Raw genomic sequence first — 26,473 nt, 5'->3', positions numbered from 1 at the left:
AAATTCCAACCACCTTTAACCTTGGTGGCGATCTTCACCACGGAGAGTGGGCTACGCTTCTCCGAACACTCGCCCAAATACAATCTTGAATGAAGAAGGAAAGAACAAAAAAATAATCCCTCACAAGGGTTTACAAAATGTAGAAGATGTACAAATATAGCCTAAAGATCCAAATCCTAATCTTAGAGGATGAGAGGCATAATCAAGTTTGATTCACTCTTTGGATGTTCAAATGAAGTTTAAGAGTGTTAGGATTGATAGTCTTGAAGTTTAGAATGCCCATATATATAGGAAAACCAAAATATGACCGTTCAATGGCATTGTGGTAATTCCAGCAAAATTCCCAACGGCTCAAAATATGACCGTTACAGTGTTCTCGGAGTTTCGAGAATTCTCGGAGTTCCGAGAAAAAATCTCGGAGTTCCGGGAATACAAACAGAAGATGAAAAAAAGTCTACTGGACCATTTCTCGGAGTTCCGAGAATTTCTCTCAGAGTTCCGAGAAGCCTATGAAGAGCAGATTTTCACTTCATGTTTTTGGGCTTCCAACTTAACACCAAGTTGGGATTGCTATGAGGGTTCCAAGGTGTTGGAACACCACAAAGACAATCACATATAAATTTTGGGTGTGTGTTTATTTCCTTAGTTATGCCTCTTAAAATCTAAAACTAAGATTGGATTTTATACAATCTAAATTGACTTCGATCTTCAGTGCGATTCTTCAAGTCTTCATTTGTCTTGGATCACCGATGTCTTTGGCATTCATAAGCGGTCCAATGCGAGCTTCTTTGGCCTTAATCCAAGCAATGATGTCTTTAAGCAATTATGATCTACAACTTAGACAATCAAACACATTAGTGATCATAAATCACTTGTGTATTGGAATCATCAAAATAAGATGGGAATGCCAAGGTGGAAACCATTGGGCTTACAATATCTTTTATGACGCAAGTTATAAAAGATGCCCCTAGTATGATGTGCTTCCATGATAAGAGTCTTAAGAAAGCAGAACCAAGGTAAGTAGGAAAATTTAAATTTGCATGGGTTCTTTCTTTAGTATAGTGGTAAAACCATCTCCACAAAGGCTGAATGTAAGAATTCTTCCTTTTGCTCAATGTTTGAGGCTTTGATGTCTCTGACAAGTTTGAACAAAATGTGACTTGTCTCTTCCTTGATTCATAAACCAGGTTCTACTTTGAATTTTCTTCGCATTTCAGAAGGTATACACCCGCTTTTTCCAGTGCCATACACTATGGACTTTAGAAGAAAATGAATATCAACGAAAAGCAGACTTCTAAGGACTCAACAAAGAAGATGCAGATTATTCAAGGGACTTGACTCACTTTCGATTCACCCTTAGATCTGATGTGTTATTTTGTTATGGTAAGGCTAGCCACTTTTAGAGTAATCTCAAAAACAATGTCAAGAGGTTCTAATTTCCTCCATCAGGATTTCCGTCATGGTTATTACCCCCTTCGGATTGCTTAGTCTTAATGCCCCTAGTTTAGAAAGGTGTCAAAGTAAGTCTCACTGACACTACTCGGATTCCAAGATCCTGTCCTGTGTAGTGATTGTTTCTCCATCTCTTCGAATCTCCTAGTGGGAACTCATGATTATTGCATCCCAGATTACTGGTCTAGTAAACCATTTGCTTCAGCTTTTGCTTGGAATTCTCATACTACTCAAACTTCAGAGTTCTCCATAATCGAGGAACTCCTTCCATGTCTTGTCAGCTCACTTTTTGGGAAGTCTTCGCCTCTGACTGGATTGCCTCTTCAAGTTTTCAATCCAGTAGACCGCTACCCTCATTTTGCATAAGCCAACTCCTTTGGTTGTAGACTTAGCAAGAAAATGGTTCTCATTTTTCTCTAGGCCGCCCTTTCGGGTTTTCAACCTAGCGGGTCTTCAGACTCTCGTTCTTTTCTTTTCTTTCTGTTTGTTTTTTCATTCGCCTTGAACCTTTGCTTGTTTCACCAGAAGGACTTTCTAGGTGGGCTTGGGTTCAAAAGGGTTAGATATCAAAAGTTCAAACGATTTGGACCGAATCTGGTCTTGCCAGACTACCTACGTACCCCAAAAATGGAGGATCAGATCCGCGTAGTTCGCTTTGGGGTTTATCAAAGAATGGTTTAGCTTTTAGCTTCAAATTTTGTAAGGGAATAATTGACATTTATTCCAAAGGTTGACCGAATCTGAATTAATCAGACTGCCTACGTACCCCTGAAGAGGTGGGGATCAGGTCCGCGTAGTTCAAACTCATAAAAAAATGCCCCTGGTTTATAATATGGTTGAAAGAATTGTTTGGTTTTAAAACGTTGGCTCAAAGGGCTCACAAAAGGATTTTTTTTTTTTAAACGTTGGGATTTTGGCTATAAAGGCTCAAACGTCCAAGGATGGCCTCCTGGTGTTTTGATGTACAAGCTCTTGAGGAATAAGGTTCAACGGCTTTGAATATTTCTGTCGAGGAGTCTGGCGGTACTCTTGGGCAAGACTTCAACCACGGTGCTCCATTTGAACTTGTGCCCTTCTCAAATATCTTGAATTTATACTCAAGGTTCTTCAACTTTCATTTGTCTCCAAATAGTAAAGACGATTCTCATATGCGATCTATCTCATTGACTCCATCATCTGGGTCTTTGATATTCCAAAAGAATTGTCATATGGACACATTCCCTTCTCTTTGTCTTTCTCTCATATTCTAAACATTAAAAATGTCATTTTTTCTTGAAATATTCCACCTCAGAATCATAATGAAAATACACAGCCCAATTGTTCTTTAGGGCTCAAATCTATGACTTCATTTTGAGAAAGTCTTCTCTCACTTCTTCATCAGCTCTATAGGATGTCTGATGTCCATCTCTCTTGAATTTTGCTCTTTGACCCGATGTCTCAAACAAATGGAGTCTTGCTTTGCACCATACCCTGACATTCACCCGGTTTATCCTTATAGGATCAAGCAAGACTACTATGATCCCTTCTAAATAGGATTATCAATTCTTCGCGCTCCTCGGGAGATAAAGTTTTGCCAATCCATCTTTCCTGAGTTTCGGATTTCAATACCACTATCAATAGCTTCGATTTCCTCTTTAAGTGGCTATGCTAGACACTCTTTCTCTAGTTTGATCATTTTTCAGATTTCAAGAGAAATTTCGTCTGCATTCTCATCCGAGAAGGGTGTCTTTGTTTATTTAAACATTAGATCTAAGAGTGAATCATAACAATACAGATAATGTTGTAATCAAGTATTTATTGAATTGGAAACTTCAAATACATTGATGACTTTAGACGCGCCTCAACGGGCTCTACATCAGACTCAACAGAAGACTGGATATTGACTCGATAAGAAGACTGACAAACATTATATATTCTGAATTATTGATGACATAACTAGACTTACCAACTTTGACACAAGAATTGGTATAAACTCAAGAAAAGACAAAGTTTGAAAACTGGACGCTTCTTTATGAGCAAGAGAGTGGCACTGAAAGTTCCTGGGCGATACACCATCTTCCATGATAAAGGTGTCTACTGAGTTTGATCCCGAAATAGGAAAGTCGGAAAGGGTAACCCTACAAGGCCAGGGTTAGGTAAGACAATAAAAGACTATGTTGGCAATGTAAGGGAAGCAATAGACTGTCTGGATCAAATGTGTCTAGAAATGATTAGTCATTTGAAAGGAAGGTCATTTGCTGAACTTAGACTTTCGAATTGGAAGCACACACTAGATGAATAATCATGGGATAAAGATTCTCAACAAATCGAGATAAGAGCGCAACCTTGAGCATATCTGTTGGTACCTCAAGTCAAAATGTCAAAAATGATGACATGATCTAAGTAAACTGGGTTTCAAAGAAATCCTTAATCAACTCCTTTAAATTTTCTTCGGGTATGAATTCTCTTCTTTCGGGTATGAAAGAGTCAAGAACGATAAACACCCTTAATCTAAATAGGTTTTGATCTCAGCATTAATCATGCACTCATGGGATAGATGGGCAAGACATAACCAATCCATTAATGATCACGGTATGATACAAGAGTACAAAGTGAAGGACGGGAAAACATAGATCAAATGGATAATCAATGGCTCATATGATAAACCATGGCCATAAAATGACAAAAGTAGGGTCAAGGACCAGATCCAAAATCTGAATGAAAGATGAACACGCAAATAATTTTTAAGTACAAAGAATCTCTATAAAAAGGTAAATCGTAACCAATGGATATGCAGGTGGAATGTAACCAATGGATTTACAAGTGGAATGTAACCAATGGATCAAAAGATAAACCATGGCTACGAAAGTGACAGAGAAAGAGCCACATGTTAGGTCTAAATCTGAAAATATCGATTGATATAATTGATTTAAATTAGATAAGGAACCCTCATTAAATACGAAAGCCCTAAACTAATAATCAATATAAATAGGTACATATACATATATACACCCTAACCAGGGGCACCAGCCCTAAATATAATCCCGCAGAGTCAAGACACTTGACTCAAGACAGACATGTGAGTACACTAGGACTGCGTTGTAGCCACATAAGGTGAGCTACAATAATCTATGAATAGGACATGGCTCCTAAATCTAGGCTCCAACATGCGTAAGCAACACATGTTCGTCCTTATATGAATGCAATATATGTATAAGCACATGCAGATCCTAATTGGGTTTTACTAAATCAGCAAATATATTCATGTACATAATATATGTAAAATGAAAGTAGGGCTCCGAACTCAATATATCGGGTACTATGCTTATGATCCATACTTAACATGTATAACACAAGTACGCCTAGTGTTATACATAGTATGCTTCATTGCTCATCGGCTGCTGTAAACACAAGTACGCCTAGTGTTTACGGCTGCAGCACCGGCGCATAGCTTGGTAATAGATACAACAATCCCAGCAGGGTAATGACATCCCATCTGGCATGTACTGTATCTATCCCATGGAGCCAATAATAATAAAATCAAATAAGAAAAAAAATAAAAACAAAATGATGTATGCCGTGCAGTGTGTGAATCCCTTGTTTTAAACACCTATTTGGTGCCCCTGGATTCTAAGCGATTAAATTCCCATTTATAATGATTTTAGCCCAAAATTCTTCAAAGTTAGTAACAAATGACATTTTAACAGAGTTAAGCAATGTTTCAAGAACTCCCCAGCAGAGTCGCCAGCCTATGGATCCCGATCCGGGAGAGAGGTGGGGGACGAGCCCCCAGCGGCCTCTAGGATCATCCACGTGTGAAGGAGAGCTCTACCAAAGAACTCTCGAAACGGATGCCACCCTCATAGCATAGCACGAGTGGCGATATAAAAGGGATACCTCTCGATTCGGGAACAAGTCCGGATTTGAAACGTACCTAAACAAACTCAGAGTCGCCATCCACGGTATACGGCCATGGATCCTTTAAACAAAAATATGCTCTGTATACCATGGATAACCAGAATATATATGGGTCCGTGCCTGATTACGAATGGAGAAGGTCTGAGAGCACCCCCCAATTCGTCCGAGTGCAAACACTTGGTCTCTTATGCCATTTATTATTAACTTCAAAGAGTTTCGGGCGAAAATCATATGAAATAGGAACAATTCTCAGGAATCGTCTACCTAAGCATGCATTTCCTGAGGATAAAGAAATAAGCATACATAATGAAATAAAAATGTGTCACCTAAGCAAAGCTAGATTACGAGTGACATGCCTAATGGGTGTCTAAATTCTGGTGGACATACACATGCAAGCTACAGCTAAAGGTATAGGTCTGTACAGGAAAGGAAATCTAAAATTAGCAGTTGATCATGAATAGTAAATGAAATAAGGAACAAACAAAAATGCCAGGCAAATAATAGAAGAATGAAATAAAACCTATGGCGTGCACATAGCGCCTATCTACAATGGGGCGAATACATAGCTCCTAATATAAAATCCTAACACATCTCATCTAGAAAGCAGTAAATGACAAATAGCAATTGCAGTAATAAAAACCTACGGCGTGCACATAGCGCCTATCTACAATGGGACGAATACATAGCGCCTAATATAAAATCCTAACACATCCCATCTAGAAAGCAGTAAATGACAGATAGCAATTGCAGAAATAAAAACCTACGGCGTGCACATAGCGCCTATCTACAATGGGGCGAATACATAGCGCCTAATATAAAATCCTAACATATCCCATCTAGAAAGCAGTAAATGACAGATAGAAAATGCAGAAATACCGTAAAGTGTTATAGCTAAGAAGATAAACCTACGCAATGAGCAAACATCAGTAGATGATAGTAAAGGATAATAATCAGTAACCTAATAAAGATAGAAAATTACAGCTAAACATGCGAGAACTACAACTAAGCAGGTAAGAACTATAACTAAACAACTAGGTAAAACACATAAACAGGTAAATGTTACAGCTAAGTACGTAAGTAAGTAAGGAAATGCACACACGCTACCATGATCTTACGCTAAAATCATCAACAAAATGCAAACACAAACCCTAAAGTACTATCAACAAAACCTAAGACTCTAATGTTTCAGCCCGAGTCTTTAGATGATCTGATATTCATCCAAAGAAGCCTACGTATCCCCGCCTCCACGAGAATCAAGGCAACGTAGTTCTTCGCACATATTCTAAGTTAGGATGCCTAGGACACCTAAACCTCTATCCTATACTCGACCTAAAAGACCGGACTAGTTCTTAAAGCTTATTGAACGATCATTTAGATTTAAATGAATTGTAGATTTTAGGACACCCTATATGCCCTAAATAAATGCATGTTAGCCCTAAGCTAATGCAGGTGGTTCTTACAACCTATGTGTAACTAGGCTGTGTTTCCTAAGGGAAACAAAGGGTGGACTAGCGTATCTTATTCTAGTCATCAGTCGGCGATGTGGATCGCCAGCTGACCGGACGGAGGCGCTCCTATAACTCTAGGACAAACCCCTAACTCTAAAACAAACACATAACAAACAAACAACCAAACAACCTATCAAAAGAAACTCCTAACTCTAAAACTCTCTATCTAGGAGAAACTCCTAACTCTAGAGGAAGAGCTTTTCGAAAACATGTTGTATAAAATATTTTTGTATTTTTTAAAAGGTTTGAATGATTTATTTTACAAAATTTGGCTGGACTTGGGATGTGAATCCCAAGCTGCACTACGTACCTCGTAAAAGAGGATCAAGCCAACGTAGTTCGAAAGAAATTTCCTAAACTACGCATCTAAAAACACTCAACACTTTAGATGGTTTTTAAGCTCTCAAATGTTTTTTATGTTTTAAATTTCTGATGTTTTTGGAGTTTAAAGTTTTCCAATGTTTTTGAGTTTCGAATTTCTAATATATATTTTTTTTGGATTTTAAAGCTTTTCCAATGCTTCGGACCTTTAAATGTTTTCAATCTTAAAGGGAACACGCAAGTAACACCACAAACTAGGACAAAACCCTAAATCCAAAGGGGAAACCCCGAACAAGCAACTAACGCCTCAAAGAGACGATCCACAACAAGTAACTGGTGCCCCAAGAACAATGAAAATAATCTAAGATCCCTAGCAGGTAAAATCATCTTAAATGATAAACTCCTATCTAATAGACGAACCAAAAGGCTACAGGGCAAACTCCTAACATATAGGATAACCAACTCTAAATGAGAAGCCAATGAGTCCAAGACTCTCTATTGCTCTATAAGGGAGGGAAAATGAGTCAAAGAGTCGCTCTAAAAAGGAGGGCTCTAACATGAGGCTAGGTAAGCCTTCTAAAGGGAAAACTCTCTAAATGAGACAAGACTTGTCTCCACAAAGGAAAACATTCTAATGAGACAAAGTGTGTCCCCTAAAATGAGACTCATGGAATTTGGAAGGTCTGGACATGATTTGGAAGTGATCCTAGAAGTTTAGATGTCTAGGTCGACATATAGCACGAGTTCCATTCATTTAGCATAAAAAAAATTGAAAGCACTCTACACAATAGGCAATTTTCGCAAATAAGGCTCTAAAATATAAAGCAAATCATGAAAATTGATCAATACATGATTTGTGACTTGCTAGCATGCTCATCATGTCTCAATACAAGCATTAGAATCAATATAGGCTCAAAACAATCTAAAAAAAAAAAGATGAAATTTCCACTCAACATGTAATTTTCACCAAAAAGGGTAGAAAACTGCCAAACAATTCATGAATATTATTCAATATATGATTTAAAAGTTGTTACCAAGCTCAAAACATCCAAAACAATCATTAAAATTGAATAGAGCTCAAGTTGTCCATGATTTTCAAGAAATAGCACAATTATGACATATAGTGCGAAAAATGCAACTTTGTACTGACTTTTGAACCCCTCAAAAATCAAAACCATCAAAAACTCTAATAATCAAAATTGTAGATCTTAGCATAAGAAACATTCTCTCAGTTGACCACTTTGTTTGGATCTGGCCAGAAGTGGCCGGAAAATGGCCTCTTCTGATCCATCGCCATTAAAAGACATATTAGCGTTTTAACTGAAAGTTCGGGCACAGTTTTGACACTTAAAACATCGCTTCTGGAAAAATTCACTCAAGGAAAAAGTATTATAAAATCTTGTCAAGAACATTTTTTCTTTGTATGGCTTCGGATGAAACAAACCTGGAATAGCCTAAAAATGGCCAACAAGCTGCTGTTGCAGAAATGACAGTTTTTTCAGAAAAACTGAAGCTTGCAAGTATTTTTTTGACATAATAAAAAACCTTTATGGAAAAATTTGCTCAATAAGACAGTTTTAGGAAATATTATAGCGAACACTTTTTCATTTGACAGTTTTGAACAATTCCGAGCAGTAGCAACTCAAAAGTTACTCGACACGACAACTTCTAAAACACTTGAACAAAAATATCATTATGGACTAAACTTTAAACGGGCATAACTCTCTCGTCTTTTGGCCAAATTTGAGCCGCCATATGTCGAATTGACCGGCTCGACGAGATCTAGAAGATTGAGATGTTTGTTTTTTTTTATTTATTTATTTAAAGCTCCGAGCATTTACACAACACACATGCAAACACAACTCTACACATATATATTCACAAACATATACAAACGTATCCTCACACACACTCACTTATACACACAAAAGACACGCATAGGGCTGAACTGTAATTCCAATGTACGTTGCATCAAGTTACATGAAACTACAAAATAAGGGCTCTATATAGAGCAGCTGTAGGTAAATCTTGTCTATGTTGAATCATATTTTTTTATTTTTTACAAGTGGGTATAGCTAATGACGACACAAACATGCATGGGCTGAATGGTGCTTAAGACAGGGGTTGAAATGAACTGAACTTGTGCAACAACAGGGGCTGAATCTTGGACTGAATCTTGTGCAAAACTGGGACAGCAACATGGACTAAATTGTGCGCGAAACAAGGGCAGCAACATTGACTGAATTGTGTGCGAAACATGGGTAGCAACATTGACTGAATTGTGTGTAAAACAGGGCTGAATCGTAGGCTCAAAATGTGCATAAATCTCAGGCTAAACCATGGGCAGAATTATGCCAAAATAAGGGCCGACTTATGGCTTGAATTTGTACCAAAACTGGGATCGAAACATGGAATGAATTTATGCCAAAACAGGGGCTGATTCAACAGGGACTAACATAGGGGCTGATTCAGCAGTGGCTGAACCATGGAGCTGATTCAAATAATGGGCTGAAACAGGGGCTGTTATGGGGTAATAACAAGGGCTGTTAATATCACAAGGATGTGGCCGTCCAAAACAAGAATAAAAGAAGGGCTGTCATTATCAAAATGAATGTGTGGCTGCCATTATCAAAGGTGTATGGGGCTGCACATATCAAAAGATGTTAGGGGGCTGCACATATCAAGGTAATATGGGCTACCATTAATTATCCATAGACGAAGTATTTCCCATTCAACTATAAACCCAATGATAAGTAGGCATTACCTGAACTGTATGGCAGAAGTGAGAAATGGAAGTGGCTAATAAGGGAAAATGGTATGATGAAGGGTAAATGGCAAGGGGTTCATTGACATCCCTAAGAACAAGATTGTATTGGTGATACACTATCTTGCAAATTGCGTCAAACCCAATTCAACCCATGCTACAACCTGACCCTCTAAGCTACTACAAGTCCAACATGAAATACACTGAAATATGGAACCCCAAGCAGCTGCAAGGAACTAGATATAGCCAATCTGAACATCACTGGTTGACTACCAAACATGTCTTTTATAAAAACTATTGAAAGGAAAATCCATACATGAAGCCAATTATCCTTCTTTTTCTCAACAAAACTGATTCTCCTAGGCAATGCCCATAAATAAATCCAAGAATATACAAACCTTAATCTTGCAATCATTCAAGGTCAATTCACATCTTATTGCATATATGCAGAAAAGAACTAAATAGAAAACATCATTTTTAGGTATTATAGCATACAATATGATTAAATCATTCGGAACAAGCATTCATTAGCATAGAAACAGGTTTATGTTCATAGATTCAACCAAAGTCATTTGTAACTTAAACAGAGCTGATCAAAATCAGAAAAAGATAACACTATAATTAATCCACACCACTTCATAAGATGAAAGTTCAGGGGTAATAAACTGAAAATATGATTGAGAAAACCTTAAAGCTCATTTAGCAATACTTATAAAAAAATAAATAAAATGAAAAGAAAATAAATAAATAAATAAATAATGAAGGATCATACCTTTCTATTATGGCTGCCAATTACCTCTCACATTTGCTTCTTCTCAGTTATGCCTAATCACTCCCTTGCTAAAAATTTTCAGTGAAACCAAAGGCAAAATCTTGAAATAGTTCAGATTTGAGCTGAGTTTCTGATCTGAAACTTGCAGATCTGGATCAAAGGCTCAAAAAAAGTTATTCTAGAGCAAAATGAAGCATTATAAAGTATAATTGCCTTTTTCCTTAAAATCTGATTCCTGCTCTATCGTAAAAACTCCTCTCTGAAAACGTATTTCCACTGGAATTGATGATTTTAGGCTCTGAATATGCAGATTAAAGCTATCACAATCCAGATCTAGGTTTTCTTGAAGCCAGCTAGAGGTTTCTACAGAAAAAGCTATGAGATTTTAGATTTCTAGGGTTTGGAGCAAGGAAATTGAAATTCTAGGGTTTCTAAAGTTTAAAACAAGGATCGACAACAAAGAAAGCTAATAAGGATAGAGAAATGGAGTAATTGAACCGAAGAATACATCCGGCCAGATCTCCGGCTAAATCACCGGAGAAGATAAATGTTTGCCGGAATTTACGGGAAGATGATCGGAAAATAGGACTTAGGGTTTGAGAAAAATGCAAATGATTATATAACTTTGCAGAGATAGCAAAACAAGGTAGCTTGAGAAAGAAAAAGGGAACCGGAGTTTGGCCAGAGCTCAGGCGAGCTTGCCGGAGAAGAAGGAATAAGAACGGAGGTTAGACTTTTGACTCAGATCTACTTTCTCTCACTAAACCCCCACAGCTTCTCTTTCTAAAAATATATATATGAAAACCCTTCTCCCCCAAAAATTAAGCCTTAATCATCTATTTATAGGCATAGGCCCTATGTTTTTACTCCCCACAAGTTTCTTTTAGACATCCCCATGTGCTTGTCCTAACATAGATTTTGTGTGAATTGGGTGTCTATAAGAAAAGCTTAAGTAAAAAAAAATGATAAATTCTCGCCCTTTTAAATGTACAGGAGCACCTCTGCTGCAAAAATATTCCAACTGGACCACCTCGAATCTGGATAAACTAACCCCCTTTCTGCTATACTATTTTAACCTACACTACCCTCCTCACTCGTTCATTAGGTAAACATTAACGGATTTTAATGAAATTTTAAAAGGACCTTGGTGGGACCCTGACCTACCATGGGATAAAATTTGGGGTCTCAACTCAATCATTTGATAGGGTTTTCAACCAAACATGGCTAATTGGGGTTCGGTCAAAATGGGGTGTCTACAGTAGTGCAGCTTGGGATTTATATCCCAAGTCCAGCCAAACTTTTGTAAATAGCTTTTTTAAACCTCTTTTTGAATAAGCAATCTTTAAAACTTTGTTTTTCTACAGATCTTCTTCTAGAGTTAGGAGTTTCTACTAGATAGAGAGTTTTATAGTTAGGAGTTTCTTTTGATAGGTTGTTTGTTTGTTTGTTTTTTGTATGCTTATTTTAGAGTTAGGGGTCTGTCCTAGAGTTATAGGAACGCCTCCGTCCGGTCAGTCGGCGATTCATATCGCCGAGTGATGACTAGACTAGGATACGTTAGTCCACCCTTTTTTTTCCTTAGGAAACGCAGCCTAGTTACACATAGGTTGTAGGAATCACCTGCATTAGCTTAGGGCTAATCTGCATTTAGTTAGGGCATATAGGGTGTCTTAAAATCCACAATTCACTGGAATTTAAATAATCATACAAGAAACTTTAATAACTGGTCCGGTCTTTTAGATCGAGTCTAGGATAGATGTCTAGATGTCATCATAGCTTAGAATAGGCGCGAAGAACTACGTTGCTCTGATTCTTGCGGAGGCGGGGATACGTAGGCTTCTTTAGATGAATACCAGACCATCCGAGGACTCGGGCTAAACGTTTAGAGTGTTAGGATTTGTTGTGTTATTGTATATTTTGTTGTGTTTTCTTACTTTCTTGTACTAATCCTATACCTTTAGCTATAGCTTGCATGTGTATGTCTATTAGAACTTAGACACCAGTTAGGCATGTCACTCACAACCTAGTTGTCATTAGGTGACACATCTTTTATCTTACTTTATGTGTGCTTATTATTTCATCCCCGAGTCATGCATGATTAGGTAGACGTTCACTCGGGGATATTTATTTCCATTTCACATGATTTTTTACCCAAACTTCTTTGGAGTTAATGAAAATGGCATAAGAGACCAAGTGCTTGCATTCAGACGAATTGGGGGTGCTCTTCAGACCTTCTCCATTCGTAATCAGGCACGAATCCATATATATTTCTGGTTATCCATTGCACAGAGGATTTGATTTTGGGGTTCCATGGCTTATCCATGGATGGCGACTCTGAGTTTATTTTAGGTATGTCTTGGTTTCGAGCCTTGGCTCCGAATCAAGACATATCTCTTTCTTTTTATATCGCCACTGGTGCTATGCTATGAGGGTGGCATTCGTTTCGAGAGTTCCTTGGCAGAGCTCTCATTCACGTGGATGATCCAGAGGGTGTTAGGGACTTGTTCCCTCACCGTTCTCGGATCGGGGTCCACACACGGGTTTGCAACTAGTCCTATATATATATATATATATATATATATATATATATATATGTAAAGCGGAATCCTCTAAGCTGAGGGTGTGCCACGTGGCAGCCCCTCCTCTATCACGTAATTTTAATAAACTTTAATGGATATATCTATTCAAAGCTCCTCTCAGGTTATTAATTAGGATATCATATCAATATTTCATTTTTTCTTTCTGTAATTTCCTATTGCTTTTAGTATTTCAACCCTCTACGTTTATTAACCATCACACATTGAAACTGCCTTTTAAATTTTCCACCCCTCCACTACATTGCCACGTTTCCCTAGCCTCACACGCTCCGCCTACATTGAAGCCACACGACTCTCCTCCTACATTGAAACTGCCTTTTAATAATCCACCCCTCCATCAAATTGAAAGTTGAAAGTTTGAAAGTGCCTCTGAGTTTATTATTTGTTCTCATTTACATCGACGTTCAGCCTATGGCGGTTACAACTTTAGACTAGCCTTTTCTATTCCGCCTAACCAGTACATATTCCTCTCTCTCACTCTCTCTCTCTCTCTCTCTCTCTCTCTCCCCCAGGAAGAACGTTCCGATCCAACCATCAGTCGTTGGCGGAAGCTTGGCGGTATCGGAAGTACAGCAGCGTTGTAGGTTCTTCCCCACAGTTAGTATGCATTTCATATTTTTTTCCCATCAATCCACCCTCTGGATCTCAATCGAAAAAATAGAAAATCGAAATCTTAAAAAAGAAAGCATGCCCTTTCCTTTCCAGATTTCTCATATTGGAAACCCTCTCCGCTTCTAATTTTGAGTGCATTTCCAGCTTTCCTCCATTTTCTTTCTCTTTTTTGGTATGTTTATTTTAAAAATGTGTTTATGATTTGAAAAATAGGATTCTGTTGTTCTTGCTTTTATTGGCAGAGACCTTATATCTACACTTCTCTGCAGAAATTCCGTATCTTTGAAGATTAAAGAGCAAAGAGATAGCGGTGGAGAGGCTTTGGGGATTCTTTGATCCTTGCCCTGTACAAATTAAGGTATTTGGTTCTCTATGCACTTTTTTTTTAACATCTAGGTTATATAGAATATAACCTTCGAATATATATTGTTCTTTTGCTTTTAATGTCTGTTAAAAATTCTTTGCTATGGGACATCACATTTCAGACAAGGCAGCCAGGTATGGTGTTTCTCTTTTCCTCTTTCAAATTCCTCAACTCTACTACAATTCCAAAAACAAAACAAAAAATCCTTCACTCTTCTTCAACATTTTTTTAATGGTATACATCAATCAAGTTCTATTTCCTGATTTGGGTTTTGATGTTGTCATTTATCTAGATGTTAAGATCTGATTGAGGAGTTATAAGAAGATGGGTCTCGGAGAAATGAAATCAGGGTTACGGTTTTTGGAGTGTCAACTTTTGAGAAATGGTTGTGAATGAGGCATGACTTTTGCCAGGTACATTGAATTGGGGTGCTGATGGAAATCATACATCCAATTGAGAAATATAACCATATCTCACTCATATTGAATAAAAAAACATCTCCAACACTAATGCAGTTCAAATAGTCAAGCTGCTCCACGATAGATTGAAAATATGTAGTTTGGGGGTAGTTATTAGTTGTAATTTTGTGTTATTGACAAAGAATAAACTTGCAACAGATTGTTTTCTTCCATCTTTTATTCATTTTTGTTTTTTAATCCTGGATTTATTTCTCAGTTTTAGGCATTTCATGTAAGAGCAACCAATGTTATTTCCTGTTTCTATTACATGATTTGGTGCCCCTGGATCTGACATCAAAGTTAGGTACAAAGATTCCCTGCAACATTTCCGACATCTTCAATCTCCAATCTCAACTTCTTGATTCGTTCTGATTTTTGTGAAGGTGAAGATGCCCCTTTTTCAGTTCATATTCCTGGCTGACTAGGCATATAGCATTTGCTATTTTGTGAAAAAACACCTCGATGCTTCTTTCCTTTTAATTTTCATTTAGAAATTCTACGTACTATATGGCCATTTTTATTTGCATTTCTCATTATTAAACAAACGACGTTGCACAAGTTACACCACTAGATCATAGGCCACTTGACCATAGTCATTTTGTTTGGTTCGAAGAGAACGGTGAGTATGGAAAAACATCGTGCAAAATCCAATTAAGAAAAAAAAACTACATCAAAAGTAAAATAAATATTGGCTGCAACATTTCGTCTAATCATAATTTCTTAAAAAGATTGGATCCCCACTTAATTTCACATTTAAAGTTTTTTTCATCTTTTTAATCACAAACTGCATTTCCCAATTACGTCTTTTTAAGAATCATGGACGACGTGGGTGCGCCACGTGGCACCCCTCCTCAAAAAACGGTGATGTATTTGGATTGTAGAAAAAATCTCACAATATCCCACGTTTTTAGCAAAATTATATATATTTCTCAATATCCCACATATATTAGCAAAATTGTTTCTATTTATTAGAGAAAAAATCTCCACTATGTCCCATGATTTTAGCAAAATTGTTTCCATCTCTCAATATCCTACGTATATTAACAAAATTTTGGTGCATTATTTATTTTTTTGTCCCGTGCATCGCACAGGTTGTCCACTAGTATATAAGTAAAGCTGAATGTGGGAAGCTGAGGCTGCGCCACGTGTTACGCCCACATTCAGCTTTACACTGAATTTCGGTGTATAAAAGAGAATTAATTAAAAACGTCTACAATCTATATACACCGAATTTCTGTGTATAACGCACATTTAAGAAAGCATTAAGGTGATGTGGCACACTGTTCAGCCCAATATTTTCGAGATTTTCTTGCAATATTCTCTTTCTCTTTCTCTCGAGATTTCCTTTGGTATCCCCATCTAAACGCTCTCGATAGACCTAAAATCTCGCCCCATCATTGCGATATTTTCTCTCGAGATTTTCTCTTTCTCTCTTTCTCTCTATCTCTCTCGACCTTTAGGTTAGTATGCCTTTACGTCTCTTCAACTTCCTAAAACTGATATTAGTAGTTATGGGGCAATTGGATACACATCCAAGCGTTTGAAGAGAAGACGATTCTTCCCATTCTAATCGTTTCTTCTTCCTCCAAAATCATCTAGGCCCGTTTGGATACCCCTTGGATTTGGATTTGGAGGTGAATTTGGATTTCCAAAATCCATGGATTCAAAATCCAGAATTTTAAAATACACAAATTTATAAATAATGCCGTTTGGATGACCACGTATAGATTTGGATTTCAAATCTAAATTAATTTTTTTTTTATTTAGATGCTCTTTGGATTTGAATTTGAAATCTAACAAAACCAAAAAGCTCTAAAATACTTGATATAGCGGCATTTCAGCCATTTTCCATGAACCAGGGGTATTCTAGTCATTTTACCCTATATGGGGCTGTTTTGATCATTTTTTATGTCATAAGGGTGTTTTAGTCATTTTCCATGAATCATGACTCAGGGTATTTGGTCATTTTCACTCGGTATAGGTGTATTCTAGTCATTATGCATGACCCGGGGGTATCCTAGTCATTTTACCTAATATGGCGTATTTTTATCTTTTTTTATCTCAAGAGGGTATTTGTAGTCATTTTAGTCATTTTTCATGAGCCATGGGTCATTTTTACTTGATATAGGGGTATTTCAGTAATTTTTCATGATCTTGGGGTATTCTAGTCATTTTACCCTATATGAGGTTATTTTGATCATTTTTATGTCATAAGGGTATTTTAGTCATTTTGCACGACTCGGGGGTATTTTTCTCATTTTTACATGGTATAGGGGTATTTCAGTCATTTTGCCTCACCTGAGGATATTCTAGTCATTTTACCTAATATAACATATTTTTATCATTTTTATCTCATGATGGTATTTTTAGTCATTCATTTTACCCTATATGAGGTTATTTTGATCATTTTTATGTTATAAGGGTATTTTAGTCATTTTGCACGACTCGGGGTATTTTTCATTTTTACTTGGTATAGGGGTATTTCGGTCATTTTGCCTGACCCAGGCATTTCTAGTCATTTTACCTAATACGACGTATTTTGATCATTTTTTAATGTCAAGTGGGTACTTTAGTCATTTAACACTTCTTTTGTATATTTTGGTCATTTTAACCCCTTATGGGTCACATTTATATTTATAAATAACCTCTCGCAGAAAGGATTTATAAATCCAAAAAATTACACTAACATGAGAAATTTGTAAATCTTGCGGATTTCATTCGAATCCAAATCCAGATGTCATAGAGGCTTGCCAAACGCCGAATTTGGATTTAAAAATCCAAATTCACCTCCAAATTCAAATTCAAGGGGTATCCAAACGGGCCGCTAGTGTTTTGTCTTTCCTTTGTGTTTTAAGTTCCTCCTCTTTGCTCGACAGTGGAGCTTGGAGATCAAAGCCGGAGAAATTCCTTTTCATGGGTGCTGCTTGCAGACGAAGGCTCCATCCGCAATGCTAATATTTTCTTCTTCTTATTTTCTCATCTTGGATTTCTTTTGGTTCCCAACCATGTAGGGAAGCAATTAAACTTTGCCATTTTAGAGGCTTCGTATCGTTTTGCATCGGTGGCTGGAAGCATGTTTTGTAATCGATGGCTTGGCTTTTAACCTGCTGCAAATAAATAAAGTAACGGTTGTGTAAGGGACATCCAATTTTTACCGGCTTCATATTTTCAATATTTTCAGTATTGGATTTAGGTAATGATTATCCAATGAAGCCCTCCTAATGGGTTTCCATCCATTGCTTTCAGCTATTTCCTTTTCCTCTTATCATTTTATCTGAATATGATTTTTTTTATGCCCGCCAGGTGTTTGATGGAATGCTTCAATGATATATGGTTTTTTTTTCTCTAGATGTAAGCCTTTTTTTTTTCTTCATTCCGTTTTGGGTTCTTTCAAATATCGATTCTTTTTCTGTGCTTTGCTTTTAGTTTCTTTTCCTTTGAATCTTTCTTTTATAGAGTTTTCATTATTTTCGGTCATTACTATATGGTATGATTCTTGCTTCTTTTTTTCTCTAAATGTAAACTAACTCCGTTGGTGTTTTTAGCTTTTAAAGGAGATTAATCAATCGGTTTAGAAAAGAAGCCAGATTCTTTCAGACATTTCATGCTCTTATTTTCTTTTAAATCTGTTCTTTTATGGGTTTCCTTTGTTTTGGGTCATTACTATATGTTAGGGTTCTTTTGTTGATGTTTTAAGCTATTATAGGAGATTAATTAATTTGCTGGGTGATACCCTTCATCATCTGATTTGTTTGTAGAAAATAGGTCTATTTAATCTTTGAAGGAAGCTACTTTACTATCTAATCATGATAGTAAAGTAGTGTTTGAAGATTTTGTTTTGGGTTTTTCCATTTCTCTTATATGATCTTCATTTTTGTTGTTGTTGTTGCTTCGTTTGGGTGCTTTGCAGGATATTGGGTGGACTTCTTCCGGAAAAGAAAAACAATCAACAAATAAGGTTGAGTTATATTTATATGTTTTATTTTTTTAACATTATTTTCAACAACAAAGTATGCTATTTTGTTCTATGGGAAATGCAGCCATTTTTAGAAAATTACTAAGCGAAGGAACTAGAAGTACTGAAAATGGGTTAGAAATATCTTTTCCTGGAAGAATTAAATCTGATTTCAAAAGTGTTTGTTGAACTCAAAATTTAGGCCCTGTTTGGATTCTCTGCTCTCTCTGAAATTCAATAAATAGGTTAGGCTTGGAGATTTTGAATTATTCTCCATTTTTTTTCTCTTCAATTCAAGAAATCCGTTGAAACACATTGTTTGCTTTAAATGTTTCTCTTGATAAGATGATGGCCTTTTTGTAATTTGGTTTCGAGTGTTTAATATCACCCTTCTTGGAACTACTAATTTCCTTGGAAAAGTATGCTATGCCGATGTCGGAATCAATGGTAAATCATACTATGGGCATCTCTTTTTCCTATTTGTTTCTTCAATAAGAGTTGTCTTCTAGAGAGATATTTAAGTTGAATTTGGTGAAATCATGTCATGGTCCCTCAATGTTGGACTGATAAATTTAACTCTTCATTGACCTTTATAAAATCCACGGCTGTGAAAATCCATGATAGAGGGTGAGCTTAATTTTGGGGATTTTTAATTTGAAAACAAATATGATTGTTTCAGATGCTCAGGACCTATTCGATCACCTTCAACACCTTTCGAAAGAGATATTTGTTGCCTCTTATGCGGCATTTGCTAACGAGACTCGAGAGTTAATTTAACCTTTCACAACTATCTTTCTCCAGATTAAATTCTGGATTTCTTAATTTATAAAGGAAATTTTTGAGTGGAATTTTTTTTTTTGGGGTTTTGTAATCCTAGGTATGTTATTACTGCGACAGCAGTAGCACAAAACGACCATGATTTCCTTTTCAAATTGCCCAAATTGTAAGATCCGCAGGCCCCTAGGGACAAGTTATTGTTTTCCATATTTTCGAAAATGATCAACATATATCCAATATAAGACCTACCATATCTCATGCTCTTCATAATTTATATCCATGGTCTTCATTTTGGACTGAAAAATCAATTTTGAGATAGTGGGATGTTTGAGCATTCAGGTAAAAATTTATGTTAGGCTTTAAGTGTTTTCCATATTTTTCTTGAAATGATTAACATAAATCCCATATAAGACCTACCATATCTTATGCTCTTCATGCTCATCAATATAATTTATATCCATGTTCTTCATTTTACACCTTATTTTATGTCGAACACAATTTTTTACAATTTTCCTCAATCATGTACTTGCTGCATTCCCATCCTGAAGCTACTCTGTTTTCAGTTTAGTTGGATAACCTACACTTCTCATACTAACTTATTACACAAGGCATCTTTTCAAGAAATAAGAAAGGAAGGATAGTTTGGCGGCAAGGGGTACTTCGCTATCATGCTTGCACAAATTTATTCTCAAAATTATCGTAGTCGTTGTTCACCAAATTTCTTCTGCTATTATGGTATTCATGAATAGAAGTCACTGTCGATATAAGACAACACGTCTTTCCACCCACATTCTGCTTTACACCGAATTTCTGTGTATAAGAAGAGAATTAACTAAAAACGTCTACAATCTATATACACCGAATTTCTGTGTATAACGCACATTTAAGAACGCATTAAGGTGATGTGGCACACTGTTTCACACGTTTTCCTTTATCACACGTAATTTAAAAACGTTTTAAGGGGATGTGGCACCCGGAATTTAAAACGTTAATATAGAAAATGTTTTTTTTTGCTTTTTTTTTTAAACTTTCCTATGCATCAATATCCGTGTAACATGATTTATTGCCTATTTTCCCGGCTCTCGAGTTCGAAAAAGCGCAGGACACCTTCAATCAGGTGAAACCGTAAAAAGCATATAATGAGGAAAAGGAGAAAACTAGGGTTAGGGTTTTGCATTTTGGATCCATGGAGGAAGAAGAAGGAGACTCGATCGATGGTCTTAGAAACACAATCTCTGGACGAATCGATCTCTGCACTGAGAAAACGATTCCTGATCTAACGGGTCAGATCCATCAGCTCCCCTGCTGCATTAAGCACGATGGCCCCTCTGATGTTTCTCACTGGTAATTTTCTTCTTCCTCTCTTTCTATTTTTTCTCTAATTCTCGGATTTGGTCATCATCTACTCTCTTTTTTCCAGTCTCTTTTTGTTGTTAGGTTTCATTGTTGAGGGTTTCGAGGTGGAGGAGGCTTCATTTAGGGGGAGGAAGTTGCAAGGTGCCTCAATTCCATTGCCCGAAGGGTACTGTGGTAAATATTTTTATTTCAATTTTCTTGGAATTACTTTAAGTTTTGGTTGAATTGCATAATTTGCATTGAGTGAACATGATATTGCTCGGAATTCATTGCTTTTTCTTCTTGGTGAAGATTTTGCAATGAAAACCACAGGTTATGTCCTAATTTTTCAAAGAAAAAAAAAACAAAAACGAAAACAACTTATGTCCAATGAACAGAAATAAGCTGTTTGGCCTGTTCTAACCAACCCTCTCTGCTCCTCTTTGATGTTGGGTAAATACTAGATAAATAGGAATTCATTGATTTTTTTTTTTCATGGTTACTAAACATGCCCTTTGTGTCAAGCTTTTTCAAAGGTGTTGGGAAAGTTGCCTTGTCTATATAAGTAAAGCTGAATGTGGGAAGCTGAGGTTGTGCCACGTGTCACACCCACAGCTTCCCAAAATTAAATACCGAATTACCATTCCGTATTAAAATTAAATACCGAATTTGTATTCCTATAAGGCATACAAATTAGTTTTCAAAACGATTCATATTCCCTCTTTCCACCGTTTTTAATTTAAGCGCTGAAAATAGGAAAATTAAACGCCTTTTCACCACCTTCCACCCCTTTGTTACGGAATTTCAAAATAAGATTAGAAGGCCACCTATCATCGCCTAATTAATAGAGATGACCCATTTTCAAATAAAATCTCCTTAAATACAAAAAGTATAATAGTATAGTACCAACAGTGAGGCGTCGGTAGTCCTAAAGAAAAAAGTAGAAAAAACGATAAAAAAAGAATAGAAGAAGATCTGCACTTTTTTCCCTTATTTCTTCTCTGCAACAAATCCTCGCGATTTCGCCTGATCTCTCCTTCGAAGATTGATAATCACACACCCTCTCTCGATCTTTCTCCATATTAATTGTTATCTCTCTGGATCTGGTAGGCTTTGTGTCTTGGCAGAGGAAAGAACAAAGGTACAGAAAACAAATCCTAATTTTTTTTAATTTTTTGATTAGATATTGAAATGATTGGAGAGATAAGTTTTGTTTTCTTCTTCCCTGGATTTCATTTGTTATTTCTCCTGCCTCTTTTTCTTCATGGATATTTCTTCAATGGTCCTCTGTCTCAACATTGCAGGTCTGATGCCTTCTTCCCGAGCAAGCAAATCCTAACGCTGCTCCTTCTCCATTCAAGATAACCTTGATGTCATGTGGGTGGTAAAACTTAACTATTATTATTATTATTATTATTATTATGTATATATCTTTTTTAACTTATTATTTATTATTAACTTATCTTTTTATCTTAATGTATTTGAGTTGGGATTCTATATCGAGTTTGGGTTTCTGTTCTCATCATTTAGGTTTCAATTTCTGCTTCTTGGCAGGGTGTTGATGGCTTGATGGATGAATTGATGGCTTATTTGCAAACAGGTTTGCTTTGTTAACTCTCTTAATTTGATTTTATGTTATGTTATGTTTTAATTACATTTCAATTTCTACTTTCTCTCTTGATGTAAATTGGAGCCTTTCTTCTGTCTCTCAATCCCTTCCTCCCGTGAATCTTGCCCTCGAAACCCCCTCTCTTTATCAACTTTACGTACAAGATGAGTTTAATTGTTCTCTTCCGCGGCCAAGATTTCACAGCCCTTCTCTAATTTCAACTCCGAAGGTATTAGACCATTTCCTGAAGCCATACTTTGGTTTTATTATGCTTGCAGTTGATTTAGTGAGATTTTTCTGTAGTTGGTTACAGAGAAAAGAAGAGGCTGAGGAGTGGGCTTTGTTTTCGGTATTTTCCCTTAAATTTTATTTTTATAACTTTTTCTCATTACCTGTTTTTCTCATCGGATCTTCGAACCTTTTTTTAATTACTTAGATCGTTCTCAACACCCACAGCAATCTTTTGTAGTTTTTGTTGTTTCATGGCTCCAAGGGTATTCTCTAATATATTTTCTTTCTAGTTTTTACTTTCAATTTACTATTTCTAATGGCGGTAATAATCCTGGACATTGGCGATAGATGTGAGGTTGGAGTTAATCCACTCAAATTATGCAAACTTCTCATACAATGACTGCTACTGTTTCAGGAAACCTTTTAATAGTCAAGAAAGATGTTAATAGGGTCATTGTTCTTTCTAATTGAACAAACAAAATGTAAGTTGTTCACAACTATATATTCATGTAGGATGGATTGAATGTTTTCTTTGCACAATGATCTTATTTGATACTCTGTAATTGATGAAGTTTTGCCATTACAATGAATGCCAACCTGTGATTTCCAAATAGGTCCATTATAAAAACTTTCCCACTTTTCATGACCTACAGATTTTGTTTGGAGGGTTTGATTATTAAGCTTTTTTTTTTGGGCCATTTTGGGTATCAGATGGATGTGGATGCAACTGATCATAGTAAATTTTGTACATGGTTACTTCATGCTTGAACCACACTCAGTGGAAAGTTTTAAAGAGGATCATATATGGATTCTGTGTATTTATTTGAATCTGAAAAGGAGATCACTTGGCTATGAATGAAATGAAAGGTATATATGGTTCATAAAAGGTATCTGCACTCCTTTGAGTCAAGGGAGAAGATGAAATGAAGCTGACTCTTGGCCTATGAATGCACGTTTACACTTTCATTAATTTCATTCTTCTCAAGTTGACAGATTTTTAGAGCTTCACATGAATTTCTTTTACTGTATTTTTCCTCTACGGTATAATTAATTTCTTTTCTATCTACTGTAATTAAATGCAAGAATTCAAGATTCTAACTTCTGTAATTTGCCCTGTCTCTTTGAATTGCTTGATTTTTTCCTCTTTTTTAATAGTATTAGGGTTTGTTTTCGTTGGAAATTGTTGTAATTATTTTTGTACACTATTTCTTTCTAGCCACGGGTTTGCAACTAGTTTATAAATAGAAAACCCACTTATCACTTTCTCTAACACTCCTGAAGCTAATCTTGATAACATCTCTAAGACTCCTATCCATACAAAAATAAAACTCCATAAGATAAAACGAAATCGAAACTAATTTATTCAAGTGGGACCCATCAAGGTACTTAACAAAATACTGTACGGACCAATAAAATGAATGGCTCAGATCATTAAAAACGTGGCCCCACATGTAGTTAAAAAAGAAAGCCTCACTTTTGACTGTTTCTAGCAAGTGGTGAGATTAATTGGGGCCCACTATTCTTTTTGGGGATTTGCTAGGGACCATCGTAGAAGGCATTTCGTGGATGGTCCTCACCTATTGGCCATGCCATTTAGGTGGTCTAATGGTTTAAGTAAACCTAGGACAACAATCCAAATTATGTAAATGACAAAAGAAATATGCTCTCATTCAATGACAATGAAAAAGGAAACAAATACATGGTTCTGTTTAGATACATTAAAAAATTCCTGTTTTTCTATTTTTAAAACTAAAAAATCAAAAGAAACATGTTAGGCATGTTGTAGCATGTTACAAAATTGATTTCTTTTTCTACTTTAAAAACATCCAAAATGAAAAAAAAAAAAAAAAAAAAAAAAAAAATTGTTTCTATTCTGGAACAAAACTAGGAGAAGTGATTTTTTTTAAGCCAAAACTTTGGATAAAAAATATAAAAATTTTAAGAAAAGAAAAAAATTCCTAGAACGCCCACGTTTCATAAGAAATGACCAAAACACCCATATCTCATAGAAAATGACCAAAATATACCTGCATTATCAAAAGTGACGAAAATGCCAAATCTCGTACAAATTATCGAAATCCCATTATATTCTAAAAAAAAAAAGATCTGTCTCATAAAAATAATCAAAATAGCTCCGTCTCATAGAAAACTAACCAAAATGCCTTTACCATGACTTTTTATAGGGATGTGATGTATCCGCCATTTTTTTATTACTAGGGACACCCAGAGCCAATGTACGTGGCAATCAGCCCCATTGAATTTGAAATACATAAGCCCCTCCGTAGTCATTGATACATTGCTGTTGGGTATCCCAAGTAATCAAAAGGGGCGGATATATCACTTCCCCTTTTTATATGGTGCAAGTGCGTATAGTCCAATATTTTATAAAAAGTACTGAATGGCTCACACCATAGGATGATCCAAACCGTCCATTTGATGGACCACAATATAAATAGTGTGTGCCAAAAAAATCATCTCCATTGGATGATCCTAGCCACCCGAACTATAGAAGTTTCCATAATTTGTAGTTCTTCTATAGATCGGAGGGCTATGGTCATCCTATGGAGATGGATTTCTAGCACAACGTATTTACGTCGTGGCCCATGAAATGGACGGTTTGGATCATCCTATGGTGTAACCTGTACAATAATTTTTTAATAATACTTGACTATACAGGCTTACACCATATAAAATCTCCTTATATCTCATTGAAAATAACCAAAATACTCTTCCCAAAAGTTTGTGTAGTGAACAATAGAAAAAATTTAAAAATCTCAAACTACAAAAAATAATCCCAAAAGAAATTTATTTAGTAAGAAATGATAAAAATACCCATGCATCATTCAAATGACCAATCCCTATATTTGTTAAAACGACCAAATTACCCTGCTCACATTAAATGATAAAAATACTCCTACCCGTAAAAAATATCAAAATACCCTTATCTCGTAGAAAATTATCAAAATAACTGTAGTTCATAAAAATAATTGAAACATTTCTATTTCATGAAATGGCAAAAATACTCTTTTCTCGCAAATTTGGCAAATATCCTATCTCATGAAAATTTGATCAAAATACCCCTACTTCATAGATAATGACCAAAATAGCCATACGAAGTTTGGGTATCCAAGGTAAATTTTAGAAAATGCAAAAAAATGAAATAAAATTAAAAAAAAAAAATCTTAGAACACCCCTATTTAAAAAAGAGAGACAAATACAGTTACACCCCCTCACCTTTCTGACGCATTCAACGATAACACTGTCGTTTCAAACTGATCAACAAAACCTCCTGACTTTTCAATGTGTGTTAGGTAGACCCCCTCAGTTGACGGTTCATCCACAAATCGAAGGGTTAGGATGATCCTATGGAGCTGATTTTTTTTTGGGCACCCCCTATTTATGTCAGGGCCCATCAAATGAATGCTTTGGATGATCCAAACAATGTGGGCTCACTGTGTTTTTGGTTGGCGGACTAGATATGGTTCTCTAGTCGACCAACTAGAGATGAGATCTTAATTAGCATGGATAGTGTTTAAATAGAGGGGTCTACCTTTTATACTTCAAATGCTCATCTCAAGCAATAACTAAAGAACTAAGTCTCATGGCAAATGCCAAAATACCCACTAACAAAATGCCACTCCACACAAGGACGTTCGAAGGCAACCAAAAACCGTTAGACGGACGGCAATTCATTGATTCAACGTTAGGTGGCCCAGGAAATCGTCAACATTCTTTTGCAAAGGGGCCACCTCGCAGAACGTGCACAAAAGAGCTCTGTAATGGTTGCCACATGGAGGCTTGCCAACTTATGCACCCCGATT

At 36.2% G+C, this 26,473-nt stretch overlaps 1 protein-coding gene and 1 long non-coding RNA gene across 14 annotated transcripts in view; both read left to right on the top strand.

Moving 5' to 3' along the window:
• The window catches only part of LOC143851673 (uncharacterized), a 48,546-nt gene extending 33,603 nt beyond the window's left edge, over positions 1 to 14,943 (top strand). For both annotated transcript variants that reach the window (XR_013236448.1, XR_013236447.1), the window contains 2 exons: positions 14,193 to 14,281; positions 14,580 to 14,943. This is a non-coding gene — a long non-coding RNA (uncharacterized LOC143851673). The remainder of the gene's footprint in view (positions 1 to 14,192; positions 14,282 to 14,579) is intronic.
• A 2,621-nt stretch (positions 14,944 to 17,564) lies between these two features.
• LOC143851030 (uncharacterized) lies at positions 17,565 to 23,796 on the top strand. 12 transcript variants are annotated; one of them, XR_013236176.1, is made up of 9 exons: positions 17,565 to 17,938; positions 18,049 to 18,096; positions 18,656 to 20,821; positions 20,898 to 21,007; positions 21,923 to 21,953; positions 22,117 to 22,189; positions 22,367 to 22,412; positions 23,068 to 23,134; positions 23,364 to 23,796. XR_013236176.1 is itself a non-coding variant. In XM_077360354.1 (7 exons), exons 3-6 carry the CDS (start codon positions 20,664 to 20,666, stop codon positions 22,175 to 22,177), a joined length of 360 nt encoding a protein of 119 aa, XP_077216469.1. In that variant the 5' UTR covers positions 17,565 to 17,878; positions 18,049 to 18,096; positions 18,656 to 20,663; the 3' UTR covers positions 22,178 to 22,189; positions 22,367 to 23,538. The 12 variants fall into 12 exon arrangements, 3 of the variants coding, with proteins under 3 accessions (XP_077216469.1, XP_077216468.1, XP_077216470.1); XR_013236175.1 differs by having other exon boundaries at positions 23,306 to 23,796; XR_013236177.1 differs by lacking the exon at positions 23,068 to 23,134.
• The last annotated feature ends 2,677 nt before the right edge of the window (positions 23,797 to 26,473 follow it).

The sequence above is a fragment of the Tasmannia lanceolata genome, unplaced genomic scaffold (genome assembly GCF_043159265.1).
Source record: "Tasmannia lanceolata isolate RefF3 unplaced genomic scaffold, GAP_Taslan_0.1 ptg000018l, whole genome shotgun sequence".
Lineage (NCBI taxonomy): Eukaryota > Viridiplantae > Streptophyta > Magnoliopsida > Canellales > Winteraceae > Tasmannia > Tasmannia lanceolata.
The sequence above is the reverse complement of the archived record's forward strand: the minus strand, read 5'-3'. Positions and strand labels throughout refer to the sequence as shown.

What these genes read in the sequence shown, in the direction of transcription:
- LOC143851030 (XM_077360354.1), top strand. Translation starts at nt 20,664, where the DNA reads ATGGAGGAAGAAGAAGGAGACTCGATCGATGGTCTTAGAAACACAATC. An exon ending in ATTGCCCGAAGGGTACTGTG is followed by an intron (nt 21,008 to 21,922) that starts GTAAATATTTTT and finishes TGGATCTGGTAG; the next exon opens with GCTTTGTGTCTTGGCAGAGG. An exon ending in TGGCAGAGGAAAGAACAAAG is followed by an intron (nt 21,954 to 22,116) that starts GTACAGAAAACA and finishes TCAACATTGCAG; the next exon opens with GTCTGATGCCTTCTTCCCGA.